The sequence below is a fragment of the Procambarus clarkii genome, chromosome 74, assembly GCF_040958095.1.
Source record: "Procambarus clarkii isolate CNS0578487 chromosome 74, FALCON_Pclarkii_2.0, whole genome shotgun sequence".
NCBI lineage: Eukaryota > Metazoa > Arthropoda > Malacostraca > Decapoda > Cambaridae > Procambarus > Procambarus clarkii.
In genome coordinates, this window is record NC_091223.1 from 12,910,986 (window position 1) to 12,935,172 (window position 24,187).

Below are 24,187 nucleotides of genomic sequence, written 5' to 3' on the forward strand. Positions count from 1 at the left end.
CAATATCAAGTTGACTTGATGATAATCCAACACGGACCCATTACACGTCTTGATAATGGTCCAAAACAGACCGAAACGTCGTCACTTGAGCTATTTTCAGGTGTGTGGGGGTTGGATGTGTAATTTTCAGACACGTTAGTGTGACTCGTCGTCTGCACACCACGAAGAATGTTGGGGGGGGGTGAAATAGTCCATATTTTGTGCTTCCGTCCACAGTAACTAAAGGTACTATGAACAAATCCACAAGGGTCGTAATGAGGGTTCGAACCTGCGCCCGGGATAATCCCAGACCCGCCTTATATAGTCGACTGGCGCGCCGACTAAGGATTTATCCCTTGTGGATTTGTTCATTTGATGCATCACGCTATTGTGATTGCCGTGTGTATTGAAGGTACTACCCTTTATGGATGACAGGTTGAAGGTGTGACGAGGAGAAGTTTGCAATCCTCGTGCATCAGTAAGGTTGCAAGAGAGACGAGCATAGACAGGAGCGAGATGTTATCGTATGGCGGACGAAGCCTATTCCAAGCCGCCACAATACCGCTAGCCTCACGGCGATAGCTATCTACATAATTAATTATCTCGGTAATTAATCTAAACAGTGAGTAGATGCGGCTTAGAGATGGACTCGCCTGGAGGGGGGTTAATGGGGTACTATTTTACAGACGGCAGTTAACACCTTGGGTGAGGAATTAAATAGTAACGTCCATGCCACGCTTGGCCGCCCGCCGCTTTGAAAGACGCCACATAAAATATACCTTTTACTGACGAGGAGAGACAAAGCAAAAAAACTTATTAACTCGCAAATAAGAAACTTTGCCATAATAGTGCATTTTTAATTGGCTTTGTCTGCCGAAGATGTTAATTTCTCAAAAATACTTTCCATTCATGGATAGACCCCAGTGGGCCCTTACCACCCCCCACCCCCTCTCTCTCATATAATCTATTGACATATTTCAGCTTTGCTTATATAAATATATATATATATATATATAATATGAACCAAGCACTGACCAAGTGTATAGTTATGGCCACTCAAGCACACACGCGTGACGGCAAATTTTAAAAGAGCAAGTAGTAAATTTGTAGGATATAGATGTGTGGATTGCGTGTATCCGGGCCGGGGTTCAGCCCAGCTGGACCGTGTATGGGGTTCAGCCCAGCTGCCTATACTTGTACAAGTATGTTTGAGATAAGAAAGAAATACATCTCAAAGGGATAGAGTAGCTTAGGCTATTTCTACCCCCCCCCCCCCCCCCCGCCTTATACTTGTTAATACCGCTCGAAGAACCAATCTAATAGTTAAGCTCGCTTAATGTGGTCGATGTTTACCCTTGTACTAGAGCTCCAATCATTCGCATGCATTTTAAATATTAGCAGGTAAATATTTATATTTTAAATAACAGGTAAATTTGAATATTATCTACTAAAATTTTAACTACTTAAATTCCCCTTTTTATATTTCTTTGTTCCCAAAAAGTACCATGGACACAAACGCAAGATGATGTTAAATTGCACTACAAAAACTATGCAACCAATCTTTTGGGCATTTTGTTTCCGTGAACTCCCTGCCACACTCCCCGTCTGGGCGTTTAGCTAGCCTATCTCTACCACACCTTTCCGTCGCGTCAAGGGGTCCGCCTCCCGACACTCGCCGACGACCTCTGTTAATTCCAAAGACCCACAACTTGCCAGCTATGGACCACAACACTTCCTCCGCCACGCCTCAGTGGCTGGCCCTTCGTGGCTGCCGCCGCCGCCTCCTCCCCACGCCTCAGTCGGCCACAGGCATGCTCACCTTAGACGTAATGGGGCGAGGAGGAAGGTGGTGGCGATGCGGTGTTTTAATGCACCAAGAATTTGTTGATTGTTGCCGCCGAAGGCGGCTAGTTTATTGTGCACCCCATACTCATCCTGTGAGCGGTAGCGCAAAAGCATTACAGAGGGCACAAAAGGTCTTTATGTAATAATCTAAGATGAGGTCTGATAAACAATTTCATCTATCCTTCACACCTTATAGTTACAATGTCGGCTAGTTAGAGAAAGTGCTATTTCAAGAGCTATATATTTACAGTAAGTCATCATACATTAATGCTAGGTCTTATCGTTAATACATAATAGTTTGACCAATGGGGATATTACAGTCATAGGGGAGCTTCTGTTTATTATTAGTCCTCACAATACACTACTTGTTTCTGAATCTCGTGTGTCGTTTATCTACTGGAAGCGAAATGTGGATACAGTGCAAGGATTTCAGGTAATTTATCAAGAATGGTACTACAGAGCCGGGTGATGGGTAAAGGAATATGTTTGGCTGATATAAGAATGGGATTAAATAGGGCGGTATGCATTAATGTGTAACTTTAGGGTATTCCTTGTATGGTGTATTACCTGTTTACGGTTTTAGGTAAATATTCGTAGTGTCCTGCCTGCTTTGTTTCTAAAGACTGAGGTTTCTGAAGTTACATTTTATCATAAATGTGTTTTAAAGTGTTAGAGGTTCTAAGTGTTAGAGGTTCTGACAGACACTGTGTTTCTTGAAGAGCAGACCCTGTGACGTCTGCTCTATTTGTTAAGTCAGATTTATTGATCTATTTTCATTAGTTTGAAAGTGATGTGTGAGAGAGAATCACATTAGAATAGAATAGGCTATATTGCATACCAGTCTCCGTGGTGTAGTGGTAAGACACTCGCCTGGCGTTCCCCGAGCGCTATGTCATGGGTTCGTATCCTGGCCGGGGAGGATTTACTGGGCGCAAATCCTTAACTGTAGCCTCTGTTTAACTCAACAGTAAAATGTGTACTTGGTTGTAACAACGATTCTTCGCGGCGGGGATCGTATTCCAGGGACCTGCCCGAAACGCTACGCGGACTAGTGGCTGTACAAGAATGTAACAACTCTTGTATATATCTAAAAAAAAAAAAAAACAAGTTATAAATGTTCCAAGGGGAAAACAACATGCACAATTCTGTAGATCTGTTTAGCAAAATAGTGCTAGACCAACAAGCGAATCATTGAGCCAAGACATTGATCTTTGAACGTTTTTCTCAATATTAAACCTTTCCATGTCACAACTTTATTCTCGTTTTAACATTTCTATCATTCGTTTTCAACCATAGTATCAAACTGTGTTTTATTGTATCGTTACATATAACGCTACGGAATTTGTGAGTAGTGGATTTTACAAATTCTAAAGGGAACATTTCGGAATTCGTTGTATAATGGTAAAAGGTAGTCCAGGCCCCTAATGGGCGCCATTCAGTAGTAGATAGGTTATCAGCGTATTAGTATGGCTGCCATTAGCCTACACGAATTCAACAGCTGAGTATTTTTATGTTGGAGCCTTAATGGGTAGTAGATCTAGTCGGACGAGGGGGTGGGGGGTGGGGCACTAACCTTTTTTTTTTTTTTTTTTTTTTTTTTGCTAGTAGCTGAGACTATTATTGTAAGGTGTGCGCAAAAATAGATTAAATTGCCAATATAAAATCTCCGCCGAAGTCTGATTAAGACCTTATAGGTCCTCTAATCCATTTTGCGCTACCGCTCACAGCATGATCATGGGGTGCACAATAAACAAGCGGCCTCCGGCGGCAACAATCAACATCAATCATGGGCTTAGGAAGTGAACTATTCGTTTAGTTAAGTACGTTACATCATTGATGAACTGTTTACAGACGCCTTCCCTATACCTGCCTTCCCAAACTCTTCCCAGACCAGCACTCGTTCCTGTAATGTGGTACTCGTCAAACACTTGATGGTGAGGAGGCTCTCTAGGAAGAAGTACCGGAGGGGTCGAGAGGCCGAGGTCACAGCCAAGGTCCTGGAACACTTGCGATGGTAGTATCGAGGGGGTTAAGACCGACGCGCTCTTCCATCTGCGAATGTGCGAGTGGGAAGATATAGATGGGTCTCTCTCTCTCTCTCGCCAAACTTTGCAGGGTGACTGGTGGTTGTTAGTGAAGGGTCATAAGCGGGTCGGGGCTGACCCCCCATGCCCCTCCCCTCTTCCCTTTGCACGAAATGGCAAATGATGTCAAATTCCATTGTCTGTATATATATCAGACTCCATCCTTACTAAGATTCATCCAGCAGAGTTTATACATAGTGAGCTACTTGTACCTCAACTGGGTGGTGGTGCCAACTGTTAATCTTTAGTTTGTCACTGTGGTTATTCAGCATACATATATATATAATTTATTATATATATATATATATATAAATCAGAATTATCATTATTATAATTCTCCATCATGATTACCTCACTACTCTGCCTCTTCACGCCATAAATAGCAGGTTCACAGGTCCCAGAAGACGGTGTGTGTGTGTGAATATTAATGAAATAATGGTAGGTAGACAGTATCAGTGTGAGCATCATGAGTTAGGGCCGGCTAGCGTCAATATTGGCCAGGGTGTGGGCAGGGTTCCCTCTCCCCGGCTCCCCTTACTTGTAGGTACTGCCTCACCTCGCCAGTAAGGAGTATATTTATATACTACTAGATGATAGGGTACCCAGCTGTGCCCGGGTCTCTCTCTCCCTCTCTGCACCTTTCTCTCTCCATTATCTTCCCCCCCTCTCTGATCTCTTATCTCCTCTCTCCTACCCTGTCCCCTAACATCCCCTTCTCTCTCTCTCTCTCTCTCTCTCTCTCTCTCTCTCTCTCTCTCTCTCTCTCTCTCTCTCTCTCTCTCTCTCTCTCTCTCTCTCTCTCTCTCTCTCTCTCTCTCTCGGATCATTAAATACAGTACTTTAATAAATCGATAATCCTAAATACAGTAACTCTGCATTAGTGTCTATAGTTTCTTAGCACACGGTGGGAGTAAGCAGTCAAACTATGAACATACGTGGGTAAACGGCGAGCGCAAGCAGGTATTCTCGCAGAAAACGAATGCCAAGTTTCATACCATGAAAATTGCTGGGGTTGCTATAGATGCCAATGTTTCTTAAAAAGTGATACTGGGGCTGAACCCAACTAGCCAATGACACGCGCAAACACGACATGTACGTCATCTTGGAATGTTGACATGTTATTTTGTTAAACCATTCTTTTTTGTATATATAATTTTTTAAAGGTTGCAAGTTAATTTCCATTCACTAGCTTGTCAAACCACTTGGGCTGGGCGATAGAGCGACGGTCTCGCTTCCTGCAGGTCGATTGAACGCCGACCTACATGAAGCGAGACCGTTGCTCTACCGTCCAGTCAAAGTGACTGGTAAATATAACGGGTTTTATATAAACGATGCGCATGTTAAACTGAATTCAGAAATGTCTTGACAAATGCCCACTGTTACGTAGGGCTGACGTTAAGTCTTCACGGACCTCCAGGACCATGTTTTGTATTCACACCAGCATGGTCACCCGTCACAGACCTACGAGACCAGGTGGCCTGGTCTCGTAGGCCACCTGGTCTCGTAATCTACCTAGATCACGGTAGTCTAGGCCACCTGATTACCTTCGAGACCAGGTGGCCTCGTAGGTAATCACAGCAGCATGGTCACCCCTCACAGACCTACGAGACCACGTGGCCTCGTAGGTAATCACACCACCATGGTCAAATACCTAGATAAATAGTTCAGCCGAGCGTCAATGGCACCAATTTAGAAGGTTGTTGAGGTGAACAACAAGGCCCAGCGGGAGGCGCTGGGCGGGACCATCTGGTGACATCTGCATGCGGACGCCGACCTCAATGTTGACAACTTCTGCTTCCAAAGCGCTGCTTACAATTCTCCCATCTCTTGCTGGTAATAAAATCCAACAAGAGATGGGAGATCTGTGCTGTAGATACAAGTCGGTGCACTAGCGGAGTTTAAAACCAATCTAACTTATCCCAAACCAACCTAGCCTGTGTTAGGCTAACCGAGCCTAACATAGCCTAGCCTTAGGTAATAAATTCTAGCCTAAGCAATACTATACGGGCATAATCACTAGGAAAAGTGCTTGTTATGTACGGATTAACCACAAATTGAAAACATTGTGCGAGCAAGATTCCCAAACCAGTTTAATCGACCTCGGCAGCTTGCGAGACGTTAACTGGTATTCGTAAAAGCGAGAGGACGATATGCAAGTGTTCGTATAAGGAAGACAAGAAGGCAACATGGCAAGAGCGGGCTACGTTAGTGGTTGATAACGCGTTAATATTCCAGGCGTGGCATATATGTGCTATAAATTATTTGAGAAAAGATCGTAATATCTTGTCTGTTTACCATACGAGATGCTGGCAAGCACAGGGTGAGATACACACAGAAATCACAATAGCGTGATGCATCAAATGAACAACTGAGAAAGCAGGCGATGAGTCACAATAACGTGGCTAAAGTATGTTGACCAGACCACACACTAGAAGGTGAAGGGACGACGACGTTTCGGTCCGTCCTGGACCATTCTCAAGTCGATTGTCAATCGACTTGACGATTGTTCTCAAGACAATCGACTTGAGAATGGTCCAGGACGGACCGAAACGTCATCGTCCCTTCACCTTCTAGTGTGTGGTCTGGTCAACATATTTCAGCCACGTTATTGTGACTCCTCGTCTGCTTAAAGTCTACTATTACACCTGTAAATTGCTCCTGCTATTTACCAAGGCGTGATGCTGGGTATGTCTGCCCGGCTTCCAAGTCATCCTCTGTCGGCTGAACAAGCTGCCTCCAAAGCCAATGGCTTTTATGCAGCTGTTTATATGTATATCACCCATCACGCTATCACAGACGCATACAAATTGCAGACGTTCATCTACGTCAAAGTGCAGCACGCATGATGCTATGAATACGTCATCCCCTACACCCGCTGCTACACGTTATTACGTATTTAGATTGTCAAGAACGCAAACATTTCCTAGAAAACAAAAGGTCGCGGACATTAGTTACGTGCGCTACAGATTATTCGGAATAGACAAATAAATGTGACGGAACTAAATTGACATTGTAGGAGGAGGGAGTGCCCAAGGGATGTGTCCTGGGACCTTATTTGTTTATCGTATATATGTTATTTAGGCACAGGGTTGAGCCGCAATGTTTGGAAATGTCAAGAGAAAAATAAGGCGGAGAAAAATTTCAAATGTAGACAAAATCTTAATAGGCTTTCACGAAAGGCTGACAGATGCAGTTTAATGCTGAACAATTATACAGGTTTCTTAGATTGCATATTAATAATAATGTAATTATCTGATATCGGCTGGACAATGTTGAAATTGCGAAGTCTGAATGTGAGGAAAATCTAGGGGTCATGATTAGTGGGGATGGGGGGTGGGGGGTAGAAATAGCCTAAGCTACTCTATCCCTTTGGGATGTATTTTTTTCTTGTCTCAATAAACATACTTGAATTAGTGGGAATCTCAACTAAAAAAAAAAATCAATGTATGAATGTACGGAAAATAAGGCAAATAGGACACTAGGATATATTTCTAGAAGCGTTAGTAAAAAAATATACCTGGTGTTATTCTTCAGCTGTATAATGCTCTTGTTAGGCCCCATTTAGATTATGCAATTCAGTTTAGGTCGTCTTACTACAGAATAGACATAATTTAACTAGAACACGTTTAACGAAGGATGACAATTAATCTAACAAATTATAAACAGTCCCTATATAAAGAGAGAGATTGAAAAACTTACTGTACGTCTAGAAAAGGCGAAGAGATAGTTATTAAAGATATCAACACAAAATAGAACACGAAACAATGTATATAAATCGGGTAAGCTTACATTTAGGAAAGACCTGGGTAAATACTGGTTGAGAAACAGGGTTGTTGATTTACGAAACAAGTTACAAGGTAACGTAATAGATGTTCTATCACTGGGTTGTTTCAAACGTAGGTTAGACATATATCGCTGAGTTTTTGAGGATGTAAATAGAGGCTTCCTCGTGTAGGCCAATTGGCCTTCTGCAGTTTGCCTTTTCTACACACACACACACACACACACACACACACACACACACACACACACACACACACACACACACACACACACACACACACACACGGTTGGAACAAGTTAAGTGAGAAGGTGGTGGAGGCCAAGACCGTCAGTAGTTTCAGAGCGTTATATGACAGAGTGCTGGGAAGACGGGACACCACGAGCGTAGCTCTCATTCTGTAACTACACTTAGGTAATTACAGACATATAAGCAGTGTGGTGGAGCTATAGGATGTAAAACCTTTACAGGCAAGAACATTACGGTATCACACCTCGTGATCACATAACTTTTATTTCTTGTTTTTATTGGGATAGGATAGGATAGGTTTGTTGAGCCGCGGGGGGTTTGTGCAAAGTGTAGTAGATTCCCGGGGAGCCATGGAGACAGGGCCCCACAGCGGGTGAGGACGTTGAGTGATGGCACCCTACAGTAGGCCAAACGTAAAAGGCCTGACAGGGAAGAAGAATAAGGGGGCCAGGGTGGAGGCAGGTAAGAGGGTGTGGAGGTGAAGGCGTTTGTTCAGAGCGGTGCTTCAGAGTGTGAGGTAAGAATGAGTGTGTGTACTCTCCTAATTGTGGGGTTGAGCCCGCCTCTCAACAGTTAATCAACCGGTGTACGGGTTCCTGAAGGTATTGGGCTCTATCATCTTCTTGAGGTTATCTTGAGATGATTTCGGGGCTTTAGTGTCCCCGCGGCCCGGTCCTCGACCAGGCCTCCACCCCCAGGAAGCAGCCCGTGACAGCTGACTAACTCCCAGGTACCTATTTTACTGCTAGGTAACAGGGGCATTCAGGGTGAAAGAAACTTTGCCCATTTGTTTCTGCCTCGTGCAGGAATCGAACCCGCCCCACAGAATTAAGAGTCCTGCACGCTATCCACCAGGCTACGAGGCCCCTGTGTGTGCGTGCGTGCGTGTATAATTATATACACGTGTCAACACAAGAGTCACTACAGAGTAAACTGCTTAAAACACTATCGCCGCCATAATTACCATGACGCAGCAAGACAGGCTGTCAAGACAGCGGCCGTCTGTGTGTGCCCGCGCAAAACAAAGAAAACAAAAGAAATGCAAAAAATGCAACATATTCTTGTTGTCCAAGATTCAGGTAGTGGGAACAAAACGTTCCAAAGTAGCACGGGCCACGGCGAGCCCGCAGCGGACTCCCCTGGTACAGGAGCGGGGGCTGTAACTAAATGCTACAATAATACGAAAACAGCCAAGTCCTCCATTACTGCTGAGTGAATAGGGGCTCAGTCGCTTCTCCTTGCCCAGGACTCGAGTCTGCCCCCTATGCCCCATCTGGAGTCGCTGGAACTTGAGGGATAACTCCATTATTCTTCCATTTCACGCAGCCCCGCTCCTGTGGCAGTCCACTACGGGCTCACCATAGCCCGTGCTACTTGGAACTTTTGTTCTGAGTAGCTGAATCTAAAAGAACAACTTCCATTTGTGACTATTACATGAGATATCGTGAGAGCACGGCAGGTTATCTCAAGGCGTAGCAGATCTGATGTGAAAAGTGGTAATGTGTTCTCTTTTCCGTCTTTAGTTAGTGTGACGTAACGTTGCTACCTTCAGAAGACAGTTTGTTAGTTTAGTTATCCCGTGATTAAGATAGCAGTGTGTTAATGCTCAGTTGTGTATGTATATATAGTTATATATATTGGGGCATAAAGAGATAGCAAGATAGGGAACGAGAGACGGAGGCAGAGATAAACCAACAAAAAATATCCACACAAAATATGATCGAGCTAAAGTTATTAACAGAATCAATACTCGTGTCAGACCAATACAGAAAACGGAAGAGGCAACAGCTGATCATGTAAATAATGGAGACAGGTGGCGGGGGGCCAGTCGTTCTGAAGAGTCACTCGGGCGATAGACTTCGAGAGTCAAGGGGGAGAGGTCAGAAGTCACCGGGAGAGTACCGAGGGAGAGAGACAGACATGAGGGGTGTGTGAGGTAATGAGGTAGGAGCTAGAGAAAGGAAGTTTAGGAGGGTGAGAGGCGTCAGGCAACCAGTGTTCCTGTGAAAGGTAAATTAGGCATGAAGGAAGAGAAGGAAGAGGGGTAGAGATGGAATAGTCATAGAACAATCATCATCCATCGCCAATAACTCTCAGCCACCCACGCCAGACCTCGCTAAACTACTCGTCCCCCACCCACGCCAGACCTCGCTAAACTACTCGTCCCCCACCCACGCCAGACCATTCTAGTCTACACGCTCCTTTGATACCTGTTATTCACTACTATTATTATTACTCAGAGAAGAGAATATACGGCACCCGGGGGAAGACTTATGAGGCTCTCATGTAGGCACCCGTATACTTGTAAAATCATGCAAAAATTGACGGAAAGCGCTCAGTCGATTTTCTTGGTTTCAGTGTTCATATACATTTAATGAGAAAAACGTTCTTGGTCTTAGCTGGTTATATATCAACGTTGTTGTTGTTTTTAGATTTAACTACTCAGAACGAAGTGTCCATGTAGCACGGGCTATGGTGAGCCCGTAATATATATCAACCCATCCTCCTGTTTACATAGTACTTAACCATAGAATATATAGAAATTTGCAATATATATATATATATATATATATATATATATATATATATATATATATATATATATATATATATATATATATATATAGAAAATATTTTCTATAGGTTAGGTTTTATTTGCAATATATATAGAAAATATTTTCTATATATATTGCAAATAAAATCTAACCATCCTAGGCCTAATACACGCTATATGAGGCATAATATAGTACACATATATGCTATACTAGGCCTAGGAATATTTAAGTTTTTTTGGCTTATTTTTGGGGGTGGACTTAATAAAAGTGAATGGTATAAAATTCTTCTAATTGTCCGTTATGTCAATATATGTATTATCCACATAGTTCCAAAAAGACTATCCAAACAGGAGAATGGGTTGTATTATATATACATATATAAATAAATAAACTTTTCAGTTGCATATAGTCCTGGGGACCATTCAGGCTTGTTCGTACATATATAAATATATATATATATATATATATATATATATATATATATATATATATATATATATATATATATATATATATATATATATATATATAAATAATGCCAGTGTCGGAACACGGAGGAGGAAATGAAACAGGAATTTCCTTAAGTACTTTCGTATTTCATAATACATCTACAGAAGCATAGTTTCTCTCTGGTAGCCACCTGGTAACACAGTGATGCTGCCACCCACCCACCCACTTCTCCTGCCACCCACCACTACTGCCACCCACCCACCACCACCACTACAGCCACCCACTATAAGCACCTTCCCCGCCCCATTGCTTGTCAGAGGTCAGGGGCTTATCCCCCCTATCTGAAGGCCAGCTCCTCTCTACCGACCGCCCCGCGTTCAACTCCAACACACACCACTATTTATTTATTATAATTCAAGCCTCAAACTTTACGCAAACAATTGGCTAATTTTTTTATTTATTTTTTTTATTGCGTAAAGGGAAGAGGGAGGTCGGGGTTGTGTACATAGTGACAGCTGCTAGGAAATGACATGCTTCTCCTGTATAATGAAGGTGATGCATTATTAACATGACAATGGGCGTATTGTTCATATATAAGGTATGATAGTATGCGTACGTGCGTATATATATGCTTCTATCTGTATTTATTACTCTCAAAACATCAATTTACTACTGAAATTTGAAGCGTGAATTAAATTGAAACCAGCAGCAGTGAAAGTAGTTTAATTACACTTAGGATTACTGATACAGCGTGAGTTTGTAGTTAATGAGTACTTTGTTAGTATTGATGCAGGTTCAATATGTAGTTAGCGAAGTTCAGGGCTAAAGTACATACATGCTGATTGGTTAGTTAAGGTACTGGTCTTAATAATTAATATCTTGATTAATTAATAATTAATAAGTAATCGTCTTAATTATCGAGGTTGATGAGCCTCAAGTCCAACACCAATGTCTCGTGTATGATGAGGCTGTATATATCTCGTGTATGATGAGGCTGTATATCTCTCGTGTATGATGAGGCTGTATATCTCTCGTGTATGATGAGGCTGTATATCTCTAGTGTATGATGAGGCTGTCTATCTCTCGTGTATGATGAGGCTGTCTATCTCTCGTGTATGATGAGGCTGTATATCTCTCGTGTATGATGAGGCTGTCTATCTCTCGTGTATGATGAGGCTGTATATCTTGAGACAATACAGTCCTGGTCGTGAAGATCAATGGCTCAGGCAACATATAGGTACTTACATTCTCCATTCATTTTAAAATTGTTTTAATTTCTAGCACGAGAGAAGCGCAGATATCAAATAAGAAGCCACACTCCAGAGGGTCAGTTTCACTCGTAAATACAACACCCAAATCCCCCCCCCCCCTCCCATTACTGCATTATACAAAATACAATTTTGCTGTATTTGTCTGACTGTACAGCAACTTCTCTAGGGTTTAAGACCACAACTTACCAATTCAAGTATAATTAACCCCCTTAATATATAGTTCAGGACTAAAGTAAATTCTGGGTGTATATATATACACAGAAGTGAAGTACGCCTGTGTATACATTATGGAAGAGAAAGTGTATTTATTTATTTATATACAGGAAGGTACATTGGGTTAGAATACATAGCATAGTATTTACAATCTTGTAAAGCCACTAGTACGCGCATTATGGAGCTACTCTGCCGCTACACAACCGGGATCCACCGACATTGGGAGTTCCTTGGGAGAGGTGAGCAGTATCTCAGGGTTCATGGGTCCACTGGAGCAGGGGGTCTAGGCCAGACGACGCGCCACGCTGGTAAAAGGCTATACAACCAGCTCGGCTGACTGACTGGGAACGGTGGTAATTATTCTCTTGTTATAGAGGCATTAGTTATCCGCGAGCGGCAGCCGGTGGCCGTCCCTCGGGTCTATCCTATACACACAAAAGTTCGTTATAATAATATATCTATCTATATCTCCAAGCACAACCAGGTGAAACACACACACACACACACACACACACACACACACACACACACACACACACACACACACACAGTAGAGCAGCCGCGGCGGTAGGGCTTGGGGAGGGCGCCTGCTGTATCGTTGATGTAATTTATATGGCGAGGCGTCTTGCCGCTATGAAATTATAATCACTGATAAAATTCACATTGGCATGAGAGTGTGGTTAGTGAGTGGATGGGTGATAGAGGAGCGTGTTGGAGATAAAGAGGCGGGGGGGGGGGGGGATAATTGGGAGGGGCTGTGTTGGGGCGGCCTTTCCCTTGTTAAGTTTATTTTCTTGCTTCATTTATGAACTTAATTTTCTTCCTGTTATTTTAAATGTTAATTATTTGAACAGTAGTTTGTTCTGATAATGTGGGCTGCTATTTTCTGTTTTAATGTTTGTTTAGGTGGCGTTAGTGTGTGTGTGTGTGTGTGTACTCGCCTAGTTCTGCTTGTGGGGTTGAGCTCTGGCTCTTTGGTCCCGTCTCTCAACTGTCAATCAACAGGTGTACAGGTTCCTGAACCTACTGGGCTCTATCATATTTACGCTTGAAACTGTGTATGGAGTCAGCCTCCTCCACATCACTTCCTAGTGAATTCCATTTATTAACTACTTTGACACAAAAAAAAATTATAATATCTCTATGGCTCATTTGGGCACTCAATTTCCACCTGTGCCCCCCCCCCCCCCCAGTGCGTGTGCCCCCTAGTGCGTTTCCCCCCTAGTGCGTGTGCGCGAGTGCGTGCGTGCACGTGCCATGGTCAACTCACAAAACTGTTTAAGGAGTCCAGACTTTACCAAATACAGGCGGGAGAAATTTATGTATTTCCTTACTCGCTGAGTTTATTTGGGGGATGAAATAGGTGATTAGTAGGTCCATGTTGGGTGTAGGCATTGGGGGGGGGCGGGGCAGGTATGGGTGTGACTTCGGGGTCTAATTGGATTGCTACCCATCCACAGCATGAGTGGATGGGTACGATGGGCCTGGGTACGAGCTTTCCTATTTGGCCCATTGTATGGGTTTAGGTATTGGCATCTTTATAGGGTTTGGCCCGTCTGAAGTATTCCATATAACATCTCCGTAAGAGATCGAGGCGCCGCCAAACGAGAAACTGTGAAATAAGTGACTAGAGAATTCATAAAACAGCTGAGGATGGAGCTGACCGCAACTAGGACACTGCAATATATATGCTTCATGATTACATACTCCAAAACACACACACACATACATTATCCATACATGTGAGGAAGGGGGGTACACCTTTACCTTGATTTACCTGAGGAGCACTAACATACTAGTGGCCTCAATGTTCAACATGTCCACCCTTTCTCTCTACAGAACCCTTATTCTATTTGTCTTGCTCGCTTTGCTTTCACCCTCCTCCCTTACTCTCGCTCCCTCCCTTACTCTCTCCCTCCCTTACTCTCCCTCCCTCCCTCCCTTATTCTCTCCCTCCCTCAACAGACCCGGTAGATACAATCGACGCCGACAGAAGAACGGTCAATATGTTTCCCGCCGGCCCCAGAGGCGTCTGGTGATGCTAATTGCAGTGAGAAGAACGTGAGGGGTGGACCTCACACCCCAGGACCAAGCCTCCCCGACCTCCCTACAGGTGAGGTGCGAGGAAGTCCTTCTTTGCCAACAGCAAGCGGCGTCAGTACTCTAGAAAACGAGGAAAAGGCGTCTAAAAGGCCCAGAAAGCTTAGAGAATAAGTATACTACATAATGCTGCGCAAAATGGGACACGACAGCTTAAGCTGCGCCCTTGGGAGTCACGAATAGGTAATCACATGTGCGCGAATAAAAAAAATAAGCCTTGTTGTTGGTTTGTTATATATATTTTTTCTTTTGGGAAATTCTGACTTACCTTGCGTAAAGGAAGTGATAGAGACGTTGTGAAGGTCTGCGGTCACCAGTTGGCCGCACCGGGGCAGCACCTCGACCCGGTACGTCAGCGCTTCCGGTGGGGTGTCCCGGTCCTCCACCGCCAGTACGCGATGAGACAACACAAACCCCAACGGCCCTTCTCCGTCTTCGCCCATTGGCGCGAGGAACGAGGCGCCTTCATTCACGACAAGTTGAGGAACGCCATTGTCCACTGGCTGCACCCTTACGGGAAGCCGCTGGGGTTTGCGGGTGACACGGTCGGTGTTCGGATACACGTAGAAGTCGGCGTGAGTGCCGTCGGTGGCGATGAAATGAATCTGGTCGGACGACGTTTCCGACCCGTCGTGGTGGTACGTAATAAGGTTAGCCTCCAGGTCGGACATGGTAAACTGGCGAGTGACGCTCGTGGTGTTGAAGAGGAGCTTGCCATGCAGAGGGATGCGTGTCACTGTGAACCTCAAGAGACTGGGTGCCGTGTCTCGGTCCTCCAGCTTAAGCTCGAAGGGCGTGATGATCTTCGAACCCCCTTCCTGAACTCTCAACTCTCCAACGAATAGCACCGGTTTCTTGTTGTCAACGTCGCTAATGGAAATTCGGAAGGTCCTGAAGACAGAGTTGAAGCCGTCTGTGACCACAAACTCAAAGGAGTCCATCTTCACCTCATCTGTGGAGTCGTGGATATAGAAGACTTTGTTTCCTGCGAGCTGAAGCTGTGTGAAGCTGATGATTGGGATACCTGGCGTGTTCGTCGCCTCCAGGTGTCCCTTGGAAGGCATTCTGGTAATAGTGAATTTCAGAAGTTCATCTGGGCTGTTGAGGTCACTCGTGCTGAGAATATCTGTTGTCAAGGCCACTCTCCCTCCCTCGGGGAGCTCAACACCTTTGTTAACAACGTCTGGATACGTGTTATCCTCACCCTTAATATTGATATAGAAGATTCTGTCAGAGTTCGTGTTTTTGCCATCTGACAGGTCGAACTTGAGAGCGTCCCTCACTCCAGGAATTCCAGTGTGTCTGTACTGGATCACGCCGTCGTCAATATTTTTCTGGGTGAAAGTCATCCCGGAAGTGAGGTCCAGTAAGCGTACTAGAGTTTTATGTTCCAAAAACTCGATTACTCCGAATCTGGGAGCCGTGCGGATGATGTAGGTGATGTTTTGATCATGTGAATCCAGGTCTTTAGCCATCAGCTCCTTGTTGGTGATTATGGTTGCCTCTTGGATGTCAACCTCGAGGAGGGTGTTGACGGCGAGTCTGGGTGCTTCGTCGTTTACTGGGAGAATCTTGACTTTGATATCCTTCTTCACTTGATGCTCCGGGTCCCCGTCCGTCAGCTGCAGTTCAAAGTTATCTTCTGTGGTCTCGCTGTCGTCATGGTTGTACATAATCTTGGATGAGGTGTTCAGGTCTCCCATGGTAAACTGATCGATAACCTTAAACCCAGATGGACCATGTTGCAACAGCCTACCGTATTTAGGCTTCCTAGACACCGTGAAAGTGAGTTGTTCCTTTGGGTAATCTCCGTCAGTAGCTTCAATAACTGGAGGTTCGAGGATCAGATCCATCCCTTCCATTACAATGAATTCCTTTATAAATAATTCTGGTATTTCATCATTGTAAGGTTCAATATAAATGTGTAGAGTCACATCAGGGGACCTGTTGAGACCGTCCGTACAGTGGAAGACGAGTTGATCCTCCCTGGGCTCCACCTTGATGTAAACACTCTGAACGTAGTTAAGATAACCTAACATGACGTCGCTCAGGCTGAAGGACGTGACGGGTATGCCCTTCCTCGACCTCTGATGACCTGGGCTGGGGGACGTGTTTTCCACATAGCCGTTCCTCGGCTGATGGGTGATGACGCAAGTTAGCTTCGTGTCTTCGGTGTCGGAGTCGCTCACATTGATGTGCTGGGATGTTATGGGTGTCTTGGATGACTCGTCGACGGTGATGGCCGAGTTTATAAACACTTTGGGAGCAATGTTGTCGACTGGCTCGATGGTTATGTTGACCATGACCCGCTCGAGTCTGTTGCCGCCATATATGTACTCATCAGACATGTCAGAGAGAATAAGGGTGAAGTTATCAGTGATTGACGACTTTCCAATCTCGCCGCCATCATGCTTGTATGTTACTTCCTTTCTTTCTATTGACATTTGTGTGAAGCTCGAAGTAGGAACTCCATCGAGCAGGATTCTTCCATAAACAGGTGCTTCCTGGACAATGAACGTGAGTCGGATTGAATCTGAATCTGGGTCGGTGGCCCTGAGAACATTGGTGGAGATGAATGCCTCTTGACCCTCCAGAACCCTGACCATGGCGCCTACGGCGTTGGACTCCTGTTCCAGCAGCTGAGGCGGCTCGTCGTCGATAGGTTCGATCTCGATAAAGAAGATGATGGGCATAGTGTGAACCCCATCTGTCACCTCCAAGTTGAAGCTATCTTGATCCATCTCATCTTTGCCATTGTTAACGTACCGGATGAACTTGTTGATGATGTCTCTTCGGGTGAACTCATTTCCTGTGGCCAGGGCGAGGGTGCTGTACAAGAGGCTCCCGTGACTGGGCAGTTGTGTTACTTTAAACACCAAGTTGTCCACATCTGTGTCTGGGTCAGAGACGTCCAGGTGCTGCCTGGTGATGATCACCTCGCTCCTCTCCTGCACCTGCTGCAGCCCTCTGTTGACCACCTCCGGCGGCTGGTTGTCAACAGGTGTCAAGAAAATGGTGAATGTCTGTCCAGAAAGGTGATTCCTGTTCTCATCCTCCACTTGAAACCTGAACTGGATGATTCTTGGAACGATCCCAATTTCTTGATCCGGTGGTTTGAAGGAAATTTTATGATGGTTGATCTGAGCTTGAGTAAATGATTCAACGATTGTCTCTGGGGACTCCGCCAGAACGAGGCTTCCTGGAGACATTGGGTCATTTACATCGACATTATGTAGAGGCTGGATTCGATATATCAAGGAAGTGTTCTTGGAGTCCAGGTCAGTGTAGCATAGATTCTCTTTCGTGAGTGGCGTGAGCTCGTATTCGTGAACCATGAGTGACAGTGAGCAACCACTGCTTAACTCGGGAGGTGTATCATCCACTGGCAGGATTTTGACGGTTATTTCCATAGTTTCGGACTCATTTGGGGGCTCGCTGTTGTCACTGAGTTTGAAGTATACCCTGTCTATCACTGGAGCCCACTGCTGAGCCCCGCGATGAACATAGTGCACGAAACCGTCAGTTATATCCCTCTGTGTCCACACCATCGCCGACTTCTCGTACTGATTATTGACGTACTGCCAGCGCTCTGAGTTGGGCGGGAGCGAGGGACGACGAAGGATCAGCGTTCCCAGCCTTGGCTTAGGTTCCTGGAGGATGAAAGTAATGTTGGCGTCATCACTGTCGATGTCTGTGGCACTCAGTTGGGAGGGCGTGACCACCACTTCCTCGTTTTTCCTTACCTCGAGTCCAGTGTTGACGTGGGCAATAGGTGGTTCATCATCCTCGGGAAAGATGGTGATGGGGAAGAGGAACTCCACTTCGTGTTGAGTGTCACTCATCCTCAGGAGGAGGTTGTCAGTGTAGGTGTCGGTGTGGTCGTGTTGGTACACCACTGCCCCCGTGTCAAGGTCGGCTGGAGAAAAGATGTTGGTTTGAGCGCCCATCAGCAGTAGCTGCCCATGCTGCAAACCACCTATGATCGTTAGCGTCACGTCTGCTAAGTTGTCCTCGTCGGCGATTTCAAGGTTCCTTGCTGAACTAAGGCTCCGAGACTGTCCCTCGAGCAGCTCTAATCCATCGTTCTTGGTGGCGATAGGCGCCATGGTCATCTTCGGGTTCACAACGATCATAACTTTAAATGGCGGTGAAGACAGGCCCTCGTCGTCAAGAATTTCAAACTCGACTTCGAAAACTCGTTTGGAGTTGGAGTCCTCAGCCGGCGGTTTGTACGCGATCTTCAAGTTAGTGACATCTCTCTGGAGGAATGAGGCGACGGGCACGTTCTGGTCAGCAGTGCTGACTAGCGTACCCTCCCCGCGACGCAACGGTTTGGTCACGTTGAATATTAGTCGCTCTGCCGGGGTTTCCTTGTCCACCGCCGTCACCACTAACCTCGTCAGCGCCGTCATAACAAACTGGTTTACATCCAAAAGGAGCAGACTCTCAAAAGACACGCTTGGCGGTGTATTGTCTCTCCCGGGGTGGATGCGAACTGGGAACTGGAAGTATTCCTGCTTGAGTAGCATCATAGAGTTTTTATCATACAGCTCCACCTTGGCTGGGATGTAGTCTAATTTGGTAGAGGATTCCACAGTATGTTGATACCTAATTCCTGACTCTAGAAACTTATAGCAGGTATGCATGTAATCTGTAAAAATGTTGCCCGTGTCAGAAACTACAGTACCATACCTGGGCAAGCCCAAGGACTTCTGAAGGAGCGTGATCTTGCACTCGTGGCGGGAGTCGTCGAAGGCAAGGACGATGTTGCCTCTGTCGATCTGGTTGCTGATGCCCAAGAGCTTGTCTACGTTGAGAGGCACCAGCTTGATCACCACCTCCAGCTGCATGTCGTACAGAATTCTTATGGAGAGGGTGAAGGGGACGATGAAGGTGTCTCGGTGGGTGTCGTACCGCAGCAGGAGTTTGACTGTGTCCTCCGACAGGTGTCGACCGCCCAGGTGCGTGTACTGGACTTCGTTCAGGCCAAAGTTGCAGGTAAAATTTGATGGCGTGAGTTTACCAGGCCGCTGAGTCAGGGGTTCGTTATTAATCACCATTACTTGGCAACGATGACCTGGCAAAACCTTAATTTTCAGGTCATTCTCAGAGTCCAAGTACCTGACTCTTCCGTATGGTACCTCAAGCTGACGGTTCACGAGGATAATATCATTTTCCTCTATAACGTCTTCATAAATATTAATTTCGTCATCGATGGCTTCAGTCGACTCTCCAATAAAGTTATCTTCCTCGTAAAAATAATCGCCATCTTCATTCCCGGATTGTACTTCAAATTCGGTCTCATCCCTCGTAGACAGTTCAGGCCTCAAATCTTCCTCACTAAAGCTTTCCTTCCTACCGAAGCCCCAAATTTTAGATTCTAAAACCCCGGCTCTCTCTCTACCATCAACCCCAGTGAGTAAGTTTCCCTCTAAACCACTAGAGACCCCTGAGCCAAGTTCGTTCGAACTGATAACATCACTTCGAGAGCCAATTTGTTTCCCCTGATCCCTCCTGTTGAGAACTTGATGGGGAAGGGGCAGAGAGGAAGACCGTCTCTGAGGGAGCACTGACGATGAGAAAGCAGATAATAATGACTGTATTGTTGTCGTCGGTGGAGGAATGGGTCCTGGCCCGGCACCCAGTGTCCGGACAGGCATGAAGGAGTCGCTTGGAAGTTGGGGCGGTGGGAACCAGGGAGCTGGAGACCCGCCTGAAAGAGGGTAGGAATGTGTCGTGTGCAGGGACGTGAGCGCGGGTCTGGTTGTGCCGGCGGGAGAATAGGATGGCGATAAAGGCCTCGCGTCGCCATGGGTCCTTCCGGAGAGGAAATTACCAACGTACGCGGGGAAGTAGTCGTTTTCGTGGTAGTCATCGCTCCCGTCGCCGCTCGAATCGTACCAGGAGTAATCGTTGTCTTGACCGGTCACTGAATTCACGACCACTCCGCAGGTTCCCGCTAACAACGCAACAGCCACGCTTGCCTTCATGTTTTCCACGTCCCACATAAATAAGCAATATATATATATATGCTCACTGGCTAGCTACATTAGTGGCCAATGTGAATAGTAATTTTGGCATTATTGCTACAAGTTCACAAGATCATAACTTCATTATACCGTAAGTTCCAAGTCCAACAAAGTTCTGCAATAAGTCTTATCACATTTGCATATAAAATGCTTCAAAATTGAATGTCCATTCAAGTGATAGTATCAGCGAAGCATGAACACTAATTCTATAAAAAAAAATAGTTCCATTTTGGGGGTTTGTATAGAAACATTAATACGTCCCTATCACGTGGGGAAAAAAATAGGAGACATTTCAAATATAACCCAACACCGGAAATGTGAATTAATAACAGGAGGAACCGGCGGGAGCTGCTATCTGGGTAGGAGGTCCGTCCGCCTCCCAGTAGCAGAGGGGGCTTCGTAAACCAGTCAATCTCCCTGCAAGACTTAGTCGAGAACGCGTGCGCCGTCACCGCCACCACCGGGGTCTAGCACCCGACCACAACCTCCGGGCACGACGTCGGCCCACACACTGCCCGCTCAAACCCAGCAATACCCAGCCATGCCCAGATGTGCTATAGGTGCCCCGCGCTGCCTGATGAGCGCTGGGAGGGCACACGCGCCCTGACAAGCACGTGCAGGAACCCTACCCACTTCCTCCTGCATGCACACACACATTTACAACTAAACATGTGCATGCATACACATGATTGCAACATGCCAATTTCAAGGGAATTGATAGGACAGAGTATTTGGAATGGGTGATACACGCAAGGGGAAACTGGTAGATACCAAGTACACAAATGAGCAACAGAAATGTTACAAAAATTCAGTGTTAGATTAGTGGCATCCACAGCTTCGTATATAGATATGACAGCCCAGTAGGGTCAGCAAACTATCAGTTGACTGAAGGTTGAGAGGCGGTACGCAAGACCTGAAGCTCTCACAAGGTGTGTGTGACAAGACCAAGGCTCTCACAAGGTGTGTGTGACAAGACCAAGGCTCTCACAAGGTGTGTGTGACAAGACCAAGGCTCTCACAAGGTGTGTGTGACAAGACCAAGGCTCTCACAAGGTGTGTGTGTGTGTGTGTGTGTGTGATGTACTCGTCACAAGACAACAACAACAACAACACTGGGCGGTTGTGCACAATTACCTCCAGACACATAATCACAAGACAATTTCCCGCTCTGTCATCTCGTCAGTTTTCCCCACACTCTCGCTCTTTCACCTCTTCATTTCTTTCTCCTATTCCATTCTTTCTGTTCCTCCTGCTATATTCAGCCTAGTCAATCCCATCCACCACCTATACAGAGTCCTACAGAAGCAGGGATGTGAGGGTGCCCCCTTCCCTTGTGTTATGATACCTTGGTTAATTTGAAAGATTGGACATGTTGTTAGGCTCTTTTGTAGCTTTATCAGAGCTACATTCATTATTTAATTTTACATCTGTAAATCTGGTGGTCTGGGGGAGCTCAAACCATTTGTGCGTCAGGAGTTTAATGCGCTGCTTCCTGCAGTACTGCGTGATGGGAGAGTACACGTTGCCCCCACACACTAGCGGGGCGTGATTGATGATGTTCTTCAGGTAGGCGCAGCCAGAGTGAGCCTTGTGGTTGACTAGAGAGGGGGAGAGAGGGACGAGTGAGAAGGAGAGGGGGAGAGAGGAGAAGAGTGAGGGGGGAGGGAAAGAGGGATGTAGAGTGAACTTGGGAAGAAAAGCGAGTGAGCGCACACTAGAGACAGAGAGAGGAGAGAAAAAAGTCATCGTCGTTCGCGTCCATATAACAAGGCGGTGTCAGACTAAGAACATCCCCCCCCTACCCCCCGAACTCCCGCCCCCTTCATTCCCCTTTGATATCGCCGACAAGTCCATCATCTCCCCCCCCCATACCTCCCCACCACTGGCCCTGTGAGCTCTGCGACCCATACATGGCACTCCAAGATGCCAGCTATGCTCCGCCTCATTGACAGCTCTACTATACAGTCCTTAATAGCAAGTGACACTCCCCTGTCTTCCGCCGCCATAAGCCTCGGGTCCGGTCTCTCTGTCGCACCCACCAAACACCCGGTAACACTGGGTATCATCACCGGTATAATACTGGTATAATAGTGGTATAATAGTCATGGCAAGGTTCAGAGCCTTGGGTGGTCAGTATGGGGGATGACTGTCCCACAATACATTCGTCCGCGATGTTGGGTATCCATGGCAACCCGTCCGCGATGTTGGGTATCTATGGCAACCCGTTCGCGATTTATTCCTATATTTGTATGTCCGTTTTATGGAATCGTCTGCCACAATAATATTTAGCGAAGATGGAGACAGAGAGGAGGAGGGAGATCTTATCTTGAGGTTATCTTGAGATGATTTCGGGGCTTTTAGTGTCCCCGCGGCCCGGTCCTCGACCAGGCCTCCACCCCCAGGAAGCAGCCCGTGACAGCTGACTAACTCCCAGGTACCTATTTACTGCTAGATAACAGGGGCATTCAGGGTGAAAGAAACTTTGCCCATTTGTTTCTGCCTCGTGCGGGAGATGGAAGAGGGGGAAGTGGGAAAGTGTGTGTGTGTGTTGGGGGGGAAGGTGGGAGAGAGGGCGTCGGGGGAAGGTGGAAGACAGTTAAAGGAAAAGCCAGAGTGCATGTTGAGCTTCATAGGATTGTAGGATTGGGTGGTTATAAATAGGAGCCGCCTCGTATGGGCCAATAGGCCTTCTGCAGTTGCCTTTGTTCTTATGTTCTTCGTCACAGACACAGACAATACGTTGATCAGAACGTGATGCCCCGCAGAACGAGCCTCTGACTCGCTCCATAATAAGAACAAAGTCATTAGCAAGAACACTGACACCGTCCCCAACAGAGTACCGCTGACACCGTCCGTGCGCGCCAGTGTTCGTAACTGCATGATTTAATACACGTGAAGGAGGCGGAGACTCCCTGCGGGGCGTTCCCAGAGTGACGGATGAGAGTCAAGGCAGCAGCAGGAGGAGGATGGGGCGTGGAATGAAGAATGAAGGGGAGGACCCGTCTTCTTACAAATTACGTCTTTTTTCGGACGTATGCGCTCTGGCTGAAAAAAAGGCCGTAATTTGAAAATGGAAAAATAATTGAAAATTTTGGAATTTTGTTTTCCAAAAAACAGCAATTAAGTCAGGTCACACACCGCGCGCTTCATCCTCCAGATTTCCCCTACCGCTGCTAGTCTCATGTCCCTTGCCATGTGATGAATATGATTACTTATAACAAGCTGGTAAGCATAGTTGGGATACACGTCAGGGGTTGGTAGGATCCGTTTAGGGTGCTTTGAAGCGGTGACAGCTGTTGTGATGAGGTCATAAAGTCGAGTGTGACCCAAAGTCCAAGCTCGCCCTCAGACCTCTACCCTCTTGTCGCGGAGATAAACAGCACTTCCATCCCCTCTATTCTTCTCTAATATCCAGCTATCAAAAATAATCTGATTTCCTTCACTGATGATCTGAGTGCCTCCAAGTTCTCTTAACTGTTATCGGATCACCCTGAGAAAGCTTCTATTGGCATGTCAGTGATACAAAGCGATATCGAGTAGACTAAGGGAGGGTTTTTGTGGTGCGTTAGTTCCTTGGTGCGTCCCAGTTACCTGGGGACTGAAGACTATATTTCAGTAACGTGTTGGCCAG

At 45.9% G+C, this 24,187-nt stretch overlaps 1 protein-coding gene across 1 annotated transcript in view; it reads right to left on the reverse strand.

Annotated features, from left to right (window-relative positions):
* Positions 1 to 20,434, reverse strand: part of LOC123767321 (FRAS1-related extracellular matrix protein 2-like) — a 51,796-nt gene extending 31,362 nt beyond the window's left edge. The window contains 1 exon segment of the mRNA XM_045756904.2: positions 14,796 to 20,434. Within this exon segment, the coding sequence (XP_045612860.2) occupies positions 14,796 to 20,187 (5,392 nt within the window). The 5' untranslated portion in view covers positions 20,188 to 20,434.
* Between the last annotated feature and the right edge of the window lie 3,753 nt (positions 20,435 to 24,187).